Below are 11917 nucleotides of genomic sequence, written 5' to 3'. Positions count from 1 at the left end.
CATTCCAAGTGTGTGCGTGTGTCTGTCTGTGTGTGTGTGTGTGTGTGTGTGTGTGTGTGTGTGTGTGTGTGGTGTGTGTGTGTGTGTGTGTGTGTGTTACTATGTGATTATGTGCCTTAGTGCTGTCGTCATTCCAAGGGTGTGTGTGTGTGTGTTTGTATGTGTGTGTGTGTGTGTGTGTGTGTGTTTGTGCGTCTGCATGTGTGTGTGTGCGTCTGCATGTGTGTGTGCGTTACGATCTGATTTACGTGCCTTGGTGTTTGTGCTACACAGAATCTTTTGCTCAGGTTTTTAGTGTGGATCCTTTTTAAGAGTACAAACTACACTGTACAGTAACTTTTGAACTTGGTACGAGGCAGTCCTCAGCCTGATCAGCACGGTGCTCATGTCCCATAGGCCTACATTACCCTCATCTTACCAGAAACCAGTGGAGGTCGAAATCGGAAGACAGGCTCATTGGAATGCATGGAATGGAGAAAATATTGGTATTCCATGCATTCCAATGAGCCTGTCCTCCGATTTCTGCCTCCATCAGCCTCCACTGGATCCCGGATTTATTGTTCCGGGAAACTTTAACTTTACATTTTAATTGAATGTGATGGTTGTTATGGGTGCTTCAGATGAGGGTAGCGAGGACATGATTGCTATGCGTGAAAAATCTGTTTCTGCCAAATTAATAGTGAGTGGGAGAGGTGCTGTAGTGCTTCCTGCATTTTTTTATGATTCTCATTCTAATCAACCATAATTACAAGAGATATTCCTAATTAGCAGGATCATGATGTGGGTAAATCGTATCTGTTAATTAGAATTAACCACAGTCAGAGGCAGACACTAGGAAACTCACAACCACTCACAAACATTCTGTGTGTTATCTTTCCAGTGTTGATGAGTGTTATTGAGGGTTGTTTTCAGGATAGCCAGGTGGATCTACCATTACTGATATCAAAGACAGAGATGCAGCGCGTGACCCTACCTCTCCCTCATTATATCATTAGCATCATGGCATTAGTGTCAGTCCCACAGAAACTACAGCTGCTTGCAGCACAGCGCTAATTATCACTTCACAGCATTGCCAGATAATCCCCTTGTGACTACCGTCAGGCATACAATTCATTTGGAAGCGATTCCTATTAGGGTTTCTATCCAGGTTTCCTATTAGAATTAAACAGATTCCGAATACCTTTTTCTCTGAAGGGAGTGTGTGCGTGCGTGCGTGCATGTAGTGTGTGAGGGGAAAAGTCCAAAAAGAAATGGAAGAAGTGTAATGGAAATATATTTGGTCATTTCAGTGGAGATACAGATAGGCACTGTGTTTGTTTTTATGTGGTTAGAGCGAAGACGTTTTGCCTTATTTAGATGTGCTGGCTGCATACCCAGGTCTGAATCTCTCTCTCTCTTTCTCTCTCTCTCTCTCTCACTCTCAACTGAGTAAGTATATGTCAAGGAAATTAAAGGTTTACAGTTTGGATTATTTTGAATTAACGTGTTGTTATTATAAATAATCTATCAAGGGTAGTACTAAGGATGACAGACACAGTTCAAGCAGAAGCTTGTAGCATGAAAGTTGTTGACATTAGGGTGAGCTGAATATGGCTATATTCATTTTCAATGCTCTCAAGATGGATTGAGAGTTTGGATAGAGCTAGAGGTCCGTTTTGTAACAGAATATATCAGAGATACAGATTAGATTACATACTTTAAGAAGAGGCTTGTAGTATTTAGTGTTGAGAATTCACAGGCAGGTCTAGTATGCTTCAATTTGTGCTCTTTAACATTAACAGTTCTATAGGAGCTTTCCAATTTCTAAAGGAAATTATGATATTGACACTCCTCCAACATTCAGTACATCAAACCGTACACCATCCTCTATTGTAAAAAAAAGTAAATGAGACACATTTTGTTTTAATATTCATCCAGAGACCAAAGGTTTGCTATTCTGTCATTTAAAGAAAGTGGGGGGAAAAGGAGAGCAATTGTCGGCATGTCAATCAAGAACAGAATAAGCAACAACCATGCCTTTACACTCAAACTGTCTCCTCATGCAGGTGATTATGCTCAGTTTAGCAGCCAGGTTTAAGTGAGTGTTTTTCGTCTCTATTAAGAGACCATCCATAATAAATATCTGGCTGCAATGGGATAGAGCTAGAGACTCGGGATAGAGCTTGGCTCTTTCCTCTCTAAAAACACAGATACTGTATATAGTAACTGGAAACATTTAAGTTTTTTCCCACAAGCTTTCACCACTAAAGAGAGAGAATGAAGGTAGAGAGAGTGGACGAGTGAGCGAGAGAGACACTGAGAGGGATAGTAGGAGAGGAGTGATATCAAGGTTATAGCCATAGAGCTAGAGACACACATATGAGACAAATTCAAGTCAGTGGGGGGTAAAGGAGAACAATTGTGGTCTTGTCTAGAGTCCCAATTGAAATTACATGGAAGCTCTATTGGTTACATAGAGTCCTCCCTCTCTCTCTCCTCTCTCTCTCTCTCTCTCTCTCTCTCTCTCTCTCTCTCTCTCTCTCTCTCTCTCTCTCTCTCTCTCTCTCTCTCTCTCTCTCTCTCTCTCTCTCTCTCTCTCTCTCTCTCTCTCTCTCTCTCTCTCTCTCTCTCTCTCTCTCTCGACTTCTCTCTCGACTTCTCTCTCCTCTCTCCTGGGATGATACTTTACAATCACGTCTTTTTGAATCTTTTCCTGAGCACTGGGTTTGAAAACATTATCTGCTCTGATCTGCTATGCCATAAGTGAACAAATGAGATCATATCAGATCATTTGATGATATGATCTCATTTGTTTGCATTTGCATCTCTTTATCTGTATCGGGCATCTGCTCTTCCACTGTGGAGGTTCACTTCACAGACTGACAGTGACATATGTTTGTAGCGCCACCTAAAGTTTGCCTATGGTCTTACCCAGCCATGAAGAGGTTTTCACACAGGTTTTCACACACAGGTCATGCCTGACCTGAAATACGTTCAAAATGCATCCTTCCCTCCTCCCTTCCTGGCTGAGATCAAATCTAAGATCAAATAGATTTAATATCTGATTTTGGACAGGTGAAAGAAATAATTCAGACAACATCCCAGATACCGTAAAAAATTTGGTCGTAAATCATTTGCCTACAAGGCCCCTAGTGATTGGAACAATCTCCCTTCCCCTTGAAGGTCCATCACATCCTTTCACTCCTTTAAATCATCTTTACTTTCCTATTTAAAAAAGCCCTGCTCATGTTATTAATTATGTGGGGGGTTTGGACCGGCTAGTTTTCAGGTTGTTTGTATTTGTATTTTCCTTTAATGTGCTCTCTGTTGTTGCTCAATTCGACTACTTTCTGATGTCTTCTGATAATTATATTATGTATGTATCTGACTGTTGCATCTATATATTGCGGTTGGGTTGTAGTGGTGGGTTGTGGAGTGATGACGGGCTGTGTGTGTGAGTGTGTGTAGGTGCTTTGTATTGTTATTTGTTATGCGTTACTATTATGTTTGTATTGTTATATGTGAGGACCCCCTCGAAAATGAGAAGATTCTTCTCAAGGGGCTTACCTTAATAAACAATCTCAATCTCAAAATTCCATTACATCTAGTCAGATTATCTATCGATCTAGAATACTCAGACTAACAAAGGGATAGAGGAGGGATGCATGTTTAGAGCCATGGAACAGTGACTAGGGCTGAATGTCAATGGGCTATGACTAGGGCTGAATGTCAATCTCTGTAAAAATGCATTACATTGCTGTATGTAATGCATACCAAAATTCACCATAACTACAATTGAATTAGATATTTGTCAATTTCTATACAAGTGTTTTGTCTGTCCTGCAGCAGGTCAGCTAGATTCAAATCCACAGTCATGGTGCTTACATGGTTCTCATTATCCATTGTCTATTGTGTCTTGAGACACACTCAGAGCAGGGAGGCAGTTCCTTTACACATGGCCTTCCTTATATTCCTCTTAGGACATAGATGGGAAACAGAAGGAAATGCATAAATGCATAATGTCACGCACTCACACACACACACACACACACACACACGCGCACACCCACACACACACACACACACACACACACACACACACACACACACACACACACACACACACACACACACACACACATACTATACACACATGCACATGCTTTGTCTGAAAATGTGTTAGTTAGTTAGATGGTAATAACTGTGGTATACATGCAAGTATTGCTCTCTCTGTGCTGCTTCCATTGAATATGACACACACACACACACACACACACACACACACACACACACACATCTGCACTCTTCATGCACTGCACTATACATCTAATCGCATCTAGTTTTCATTGCAGTCTTGCTGAGGCGGCGTTCATAAACAAGACAGAACAACAGGGGAGCAATAAAATGTTAATATGGTTTATATTGGATTCCATTGTGACAGCAGCCAACTCTATGACACATACACTGTGAGTATATCTGAGAGACCTTTATGAAAGCTACATGTTGAAAGTTTGTTTAGATTTGATCTTATCTTAAAAGACAGAGGGTGAACAAAGTGTAGGCTTGGAGAAAACAGCTCAGCGGCTAACAGCCATGCATGTATGAGAGCAAGGACACTCTCACACACACACACACACACACACACACACACACACAGAAGCACACACAGACGTAAGGTCAGTAGGCGTGTCACTTGCAACCCAAGGGGATCTGCTGGTGGGTCACAGCTAGATATAGTATGTAGTGGATGACTGTGATGACTGTGATCAGCGTTGCATAGTGACATCACCAACCTGAGACGTAGAAGAAATGTCGCCAATGCATAGGTTTTGGTAGGGTGTTGATTATGACGCTGCTTCATGAGTACATTATAGTGTTGCCCTCGCCCAACCAATGGCTATGTTTTGGTTAAGACACTTAAGACACTAGCATGTTGTGATCGTTTGACATGGTATTAAAATGAATCCAACTTGTTACATGACTTCCTTTTCCTGAATTGTGCACCTTTGCACTTCCCCACATGGATTTAAAGTCATAGGATGTTATTCCTCCATAGGATCCATTCCTCATTCAGATCCATGAAGGGGATTGCATTACATTTTTGGCATTCAGCAGATGCCTCCCAGTGAGCAATTTTACGTTGATTAGACGTCTAAACAACGTCTAAATGGCCCGTAGACGTCTAGGCGAAATCGAGGCTAAATATCCGCCAAATTGGAAATTTAAAAAACGTCTATGTTTAGACGTTGAAATACTGTTGAAACATAGACGTTGTTTCCCTGTCTATGTTTCAACGGCATTTCAACGTCTAAACATAGACGTTGTTTCAATTTCCAATTTGGCCTAGATTTAGACCTTGAAATGCCGTTGAAATATTATATTCCTGGAGGTACCGCAATACCAGGTCGATGCGTGGTGTGGACGGAGCAAGCCCCTATTCCATCTCCCTGCTCCAAAAAACTATTTAATATAACGTCCCCGGATAGGGGACGTATCAGATATTAAACTGATAAGAACAGATACACTTGATCATAGCCAAAAGGCAGAGAAGCGATACCCGCGATGGTTTCGAGGGAGGGTAGTCATTCTCTGGCACGTCAATGTAGGTCACGGTTTAACCACAACAATAGTTTCTATAGGCATTCCACTATATAATAATAATGGTATTAGCGGAATAGTGTTTTAACAATAATAATGTAGTGCCAATGTACAAAACATCCCAAAAATACTACTTTTCACTGTTCCAACCGGGAAATTCAATACGTCCCATGGTCACGTGGTAACCCGTCTCCAATCGTAGCGAAAGAAAGCATTTGTTAACCAAAATTACATTAACCGCAAACTGGAAATAATAACCAACCGGTTACATGTAGCAAAACGTAATGCGATTATTATGTGACGTTTTTTGTATTTAAGAAAGCACATTTTAACGATATTTCCTTTTAACGATCAGTTTCTATGGACCTCTTTGAATTAAAAGAAAAGGACAAAGAAGAATATGCCTGTAAGCAATGCGTTTGTATTTTTAAAATATAACTGGTCTTTCCTCTCATTCTGTGCTACTTGTTCCTGTTTAAAGTTGTTCATGTGCTTTGATCTTTGTTTGAAAAGCCACTGATGACTCTACAATGATAGACTCTCCTCTGCAGTCATCAACACCAGGTACTATGACTATTTTTCTATATAATCTCAATTCAGTTCATGTAGTGTGTTGCCGATTTGTCTTCCCAGCCTCATAGTCATAGAGTAGAGCGTAAGGACAATAGAATGGGTTTAATAACGGTTTTAATGCATTTGAGATAAGTAGAAAATATGTTTAGACACAGACCGCATTTATCTCCGGACAGCGACGTATAGACGCAATTTAAACCACCACTTCCGCATGAATAACTATGCTAGACTACATGGAATCTCAGACTAAATGACGGTCTGGTACATATTTTGACAATCTACAGGCGTTTAGGGTATTCATTTAAACTCAACGTGCTGCTAGACTAAAACAGGTTTAGACACAGACAGCATTTATCTGGGTTAAAGGACAGCGACGTATAGACGCAATTTAAACCACCACTTCCGCATGAATAACTATGCTAGACTACATGGAATCTCAGACTAAATGACGGTCTGGTACATATTTTGACAGTCTACAGGCGTTTAGGGTATTAATTTAAACTCAACGTGCTGCTAGACTAAAACAGGTTTAGACACAGACAGCATTTATCTGGGTTAAAGGACAGCGACGTATAGACGCAATTTAAACCACCACTTCCGCATGAATAACTATGCTAGACTACATGGAATCTCAGACTAAATGACGGTCTGGTACATATTTTGACAGTCTACAGGCGTTTAGGGTATTAATTTAAACTCAACGTGCTGCTAGACTAAAACAGGTTTAGACACAGACAGCATTTATCTGGGTTAAAGGACAGCGACGTATAGACGCAATTTAAACCACCACTTCCGCATGAATAACTATGCTAGACTACATGGAATCTCAGACTAAATGACGGTCTGGTACATATTTTGACAATCTACAGGCGTTTAGGGTATTAATTTAAACTCAACGTGTTGCTAGACTAAAACAGGTTTAGACACAGACCGCATTTATCTGGGTTAAAGGACAGCGACGTATAGACGCAATTTAAACCACCACTTCCGCATGAATAACTATGCTAGACTACATGGAATCTCATACTACATGACGTCTGGGACGTATTCTGACAGTTTAGAGGGGTTTAATAACGGTTTTCATGCATTTAAGATAAGTAGAAAATATAGCCGTAATATAGCTGGTCTATATTGGTTTATATTCTAGACGCGAGGTTGAAAAGACGTCTATTGCTCACTGGGCTGGCTTATTCCAAAGCGACTTACAATCGATACAAGTGCCCACTTCAGAAAAAAGGGTTGAGAAATAGAACCCAGCAATGATAAACCATTGGTCAAAGGAAAAACGTTTTCATCTATTTGGTTGGTGAAAATGTTTATTTCATTGTTTTTATGGGTTTCAAACGTTGGACCCCGCCCAATATGGAAGCATATAGTAGACTAAATTAAAATGCTAATGCAATATGAGATTGCAATTGCATGTTCCACTTTTGCATGCATTCTTTCAGACAATATTCAAATTCAAATGCAATTCTAATGATTTGCATTTTCATTTTCATGTACCTGATGTGCACATTCGCTGTCAATATTAAAATTATAATGCAAAGCCATTTGACATTTAATTTTCAAAGTCATGCGCTGCTTTGTAGCTGACAAAATTCAAAAGTTCATTCTAATGTGCAAATGACTATGCAATCCCAAAATAGCATATCCATTTGCCACTTTTGCCAGCGTTATTTGAGTCAATATTCAAATTGTAATGCAATAATGTGATATGCAATTGCATTTACATGTTCTAGGAAACACATCCGCTTTACAGCTGAGGACATGAGGTCAGTGTCTCATCATATGACTTCTCAATACGGTGAATTTTGTCAGCTGTAAAGCGGATGTGTTTCCTAGAACATGTAAATGCAATTGCGTATCACATTATTGCATTACAATTTGAATATTGACTCAAATAACGCAGGCAAAAGTGGCAAATGAATATGCTATTTTGGGATTGCATAGTCATTTGCACATTAGAATGAACTTTCGAATTTTGTCAGCTACAAAGCAGCGCATGACTTTGAAAATTAAATGTCAAATGGCTTTGCATTATAATTTTTATATTGACAGCGTCAGCGAATGTGCACATCAGGAACATGAAAATGAAAATGCAAATCATTAGAATTGCATTTGAATTTGAATATTGTCTGAAAGAATGCATGCAAAAGTGGAACATGCAATTGCAATCTCATATTGCATTAGCATTTGAATTGAGTGTACTATATGCTTCCATAGCCCTAGACATTTTGACATCAATTTGTCCAATTGATATTAGTGTATTTACGGTTAAACACACTAGGGGGAGACATACTCATTTTATAGTCTGTAACCACGAAAGAAAGATAGAAAGAAGAAGCCAAATTGCCGTGAACCGGAAATACATCAAACACATGCAGCTGACGTCAGTAGCTGGGAAAACAACAACAACAACAACAATATTTCGCCACCGTGTAGGTTTTGGTGTTATTCAATGTTTTACTCGTGTCAAGCCCATTTACTGTTTTGAACCAATCTTGTTGTTCTCTCATCTCTTCATGGTAGGTTTTTAAAGTCATTCGTGTGGTTTCGACGCAAAATAAAGTGTAGAATGTCGCACTCCCTATGTAACTAGCTAGCAAGTGTCTCTCGACAAAGCCAGGGAGGGTCAGGGACTGGGCTGAGAGACTCTGTGTTTCCTCTAAGGATTCCTTGCCTAGTCCATAATAGACTCGGAACCTTTTGTCAGTACCTAATACCTACAGGATACTCGTAGCAACAACCATGGCTCAACAGAGAGGAGTCAACAGTCTCCAGTTCAACCAAGACCAAAGTAAGCCAAGTATATATTTTTATTAGTTCATTATAACAGAGATGCCATATATTATTCCTCCCTCTTCAGATAGTAATAGAGTGGTAGATGGCACTATATTGTTATCTGAAGACGACATAGTTTAATGTCGTGGCACAAGCACAGTGCCACAGTCTCACTGTGACTCCCTTTCTCATGTTGTGGTACCCTCTCTTTTTCTCTCTCTCTCTCTCTCTCTCCCATCATTCCGCCCATTATTAGGCTGTTTCTGTTGTGCCATGGAGACAGGTGTCAGAATTTACAACGTGGAGCCTCTCATGGAGAAGGGACACCTTGGTGAGGGACCTGATATGTAAATGTGACTGTGTGGGTTTACATGAGCATCTGTGAATGTGTGTCTCAAATTGTGTGTGTGTGTGTGTGTGTGTGTGTGTGTGTGTGTGTGTGTGTGTGTGTGTGTGTGTGTGTGTGTGTTTGTTTCAGACCATGAGCAGGTGGGCAGTGTAGCTCTGTGCTCCATGCTGCATCGGTCTAACCTGCTAGCTGTTGTAGGAGGAGGAGTCAACCCCAAGTTCTCAGAGATATCTGGTTAGTGACCTCAAAGGAAGCATTGCTTCATGTAAAGAATCTGTTCAAACTAGTTGTGATTTTGGCATTACCATGACTGTTTTTCTGTATAAAGCCCTACTGCATAAACTCCTAGCTTACCTAACCTCATTATTTAAATTCAAGAGCATAAATTACCTAAATCGTTTGTTTTTGGTTAATAAGAATTGGTTAACGCTTCACCAGATTGGAGAAATCCGCTTTTAGTTATGGTGCTCCTCACTGCTGGAACTATCTACACAAAAACATTACAGTTGTTTTTTTCTGGTGTTAATCAGGGATTGTTTTCTACTGTTTCAGTCCTGATCTGGGATGATGCTCGGGAGGCCACGCTTGTGGACAAGGACAAGCTTGTGCTAGAGTTTACCTTCACCAAGCCTGTCCTCGCCGTGCGCATGAGACACGACAAGTAAGTGACTCTGCACTAGTGTGAGATTCATACTCCAATATTGCATTACTTACTTATTCTGTCCCAGTGCCATTTTGTGAATGTGTGTACACTACTCAGAAGTCATGTCTCTTACCCGTTGCACCCCTTCCTTCTCTCATTCTCTCTCTTTCCTGCTCTTGTTCTTTCTCTCTCTCATTCTCAGGATCATCATTGTCTTAAAGAACAGGATCTATGTGTACAGTTTTCCTGACAACCCCGTCAAACTGTTTGAGTTTGACACCAGAGACAACCCCAAAGGTACGAACACACACCTTCTAGCACAGGTCTAGGATCAACTTACCCTCTTTTCTGCCCTCTATTCTGGGATGAAGGACTGATGAAGTGTGTGTTTATATCTCTCTCTCTTTCAGGGCTGTGTGATTTGTGTCCTAGTCTGGAGAAACAGCTGCTGGTCTTCCCTGGTCACAAGTGTGGCAGTCTGCAGCTGGTTGTAAGTTTAAAATGGACACACTACATTAAACACCTGTTGCCAAATGAAACATAACACATGTAATGTAGATGATGGATGCTTCACAATCAAGCGTCAATAGTTTTTATTAATCGTGTTTACAAGAAAAGGTTCTTACAAAATCAGAACAATCAGACAGTCAAAATGAAAGATTAAACATAATATGTACGTATTACATGTGTATGTAATGGCAGGATGTTTGTCTCAAACCACATCAACAAGTGTAAGGTGAACAATTGTAATACTGTTCAACAATTGTAAAACAGTTGTGACACTCTAGAAAGGGTTGTATGTCTAAATAAAGGACTAATGTACTGTATCTTCCACCTCCCTCCAGGATCTGTCTAACACCAAACCTGGCACGTCGTCTGCCCCTTTCACCATCAACGCCCACCAGAGTGAGATAGCCTGCCTGGCACTAAATCAGCCTGGCAGCGTGGCAGCATCCGCGTCACGCAAGGGCACTCTCATCCGTCTGTTTGATACCACCACCAGGGACAAACTGGTGGAGCTACGCAGGGGGACAGACCCTGCTACACTATACTGGTACTGAGAGAGGGGGAAATGTTTGGGAACTCGGCTTAATACTTAGTATTCAAGTATTCAAAGTATTGATCCCTCCCTGATGTAATCTCTAATCTGATATGACTTGATTGGTTATGTATGTATTAACATGGTATACAGTTCCTTCTGTAAGTGCTTGGAGAGGGGAGCATTTTTTCTTTACTTTTATACTCCAAAAGTTTGGATTTAAAATCAAACAATGAATATGAGTTACAGATTGTCATCTTTTATTTCTCTAAATATTGGGGGCACTGTTTGTGATTTATTTCATAGGTGAACTGATGGAAGTACTGAGTAGGTCCTGACTATGCTGTGCTCTCTTTCAGCATCAACTTCAGCCATGACTCCTCATTCCTGTGTGCCTCCAGTGACAAGGGCACAGTGCACATCTTCGCTCTGAAGGACACTAAACTCAACAGGCGCTCTGCGTAAGAGTGTGTGTGAGAGAGAGCGTGGTGTGTGTGTGTGTGTGTGGGGGGGGGGGGGGGTGCGCCAGTCTAGTTCTTTTGGGTTCTATCAGTTAAGCCTATCTCCCTCTTACCTTCTCTCTTCTCTCCACTCCCCTCCCAGATTGGCTCGCGTTGGGAAGGTGGGCCCTGTGATTGGTCAGTATGTGGACAGCCAGTGGTCATTGGCCAGTTTTACTGTGCCAGCTGAGTGTGCCTGTATCTGCGCATTTGGAAAGAACACCTCCAAGAATGTCAACTCTGTCATTGGTTAGTCTGCAACAATCTTTCACATTAGTCAAATCAAGGAAGTTAATTAAAAGGATTGGGTGCTTCAAAGTGACCTTATTGACAGACAGGTGGGGTAAATGATGGTCACGTGGGTTAAAGTGGAATTCAAGAGTAGAATTTGAAAAGGGGTAGCACCAGCACACTCCTTTTCATTTACCTCCGTGAGTCAAATCAATAAGAAACTC

At 40.8% G+C, this 11917-nt stretch overlaps 1 protein-coding gene across 1 annotated transcript in view; it reads left to right on the top strand.

Moving 5' to 3' along the window:
* The first annotated feature begins 8559 nt into the window (after positions 1-8559).
* wdr45 (WD repeat domain 45) overlaps positions 8560-11917 on the top strand; it is a 3949-nt gene continuing 591 nt past the window's right edge. Inside the window, exons 1-9 of the mRNA XM_080528719.1 lie at positions 8560-8947; positions 9188-9262; positions 9410-9514; positions 9833-9941; positions 10126-10220; positions 10334-10413; positions 10769-10977; positions 11322-11423; positions 11566-11711. Of these exons, the coding sequence (XP_080384845.1) occupies positions 8899-8947; positions 9188-9262; positions 9410-9514; positions 9833-9941; positions 10126-10220; positions 10334-10413; positions 10769-10977; positions 11322-11423; positions 11566-11711 (970 nt within the window). The 5' untranslated portion in view covers positions 8560-8898. The remainder of the gene's footprint in view (positions 8948-9187; positions 9263-9409; positions 9515-9832; positions 9942-10125; positions 10221-10333; positions 10414-10768; positions 10978-11321; positions 11424-11565; positions 11712-11917) is intronic.

Source organism: Nansenia antarctica (assembly GCF_963989245.1).
Source record: "Nansenia antarctica genome assembly, chromosome: 4".
Classification (NCBI taxonomy): Eukaryota; Metazoa; Chordata; class Actinopteri; order Argentiniformes; family Microstomatidae; genus Nansenia; species Nansenia antarctica.
This window is presented reverse-complemented; position numbering and strand designations above follow the sequence as displayed.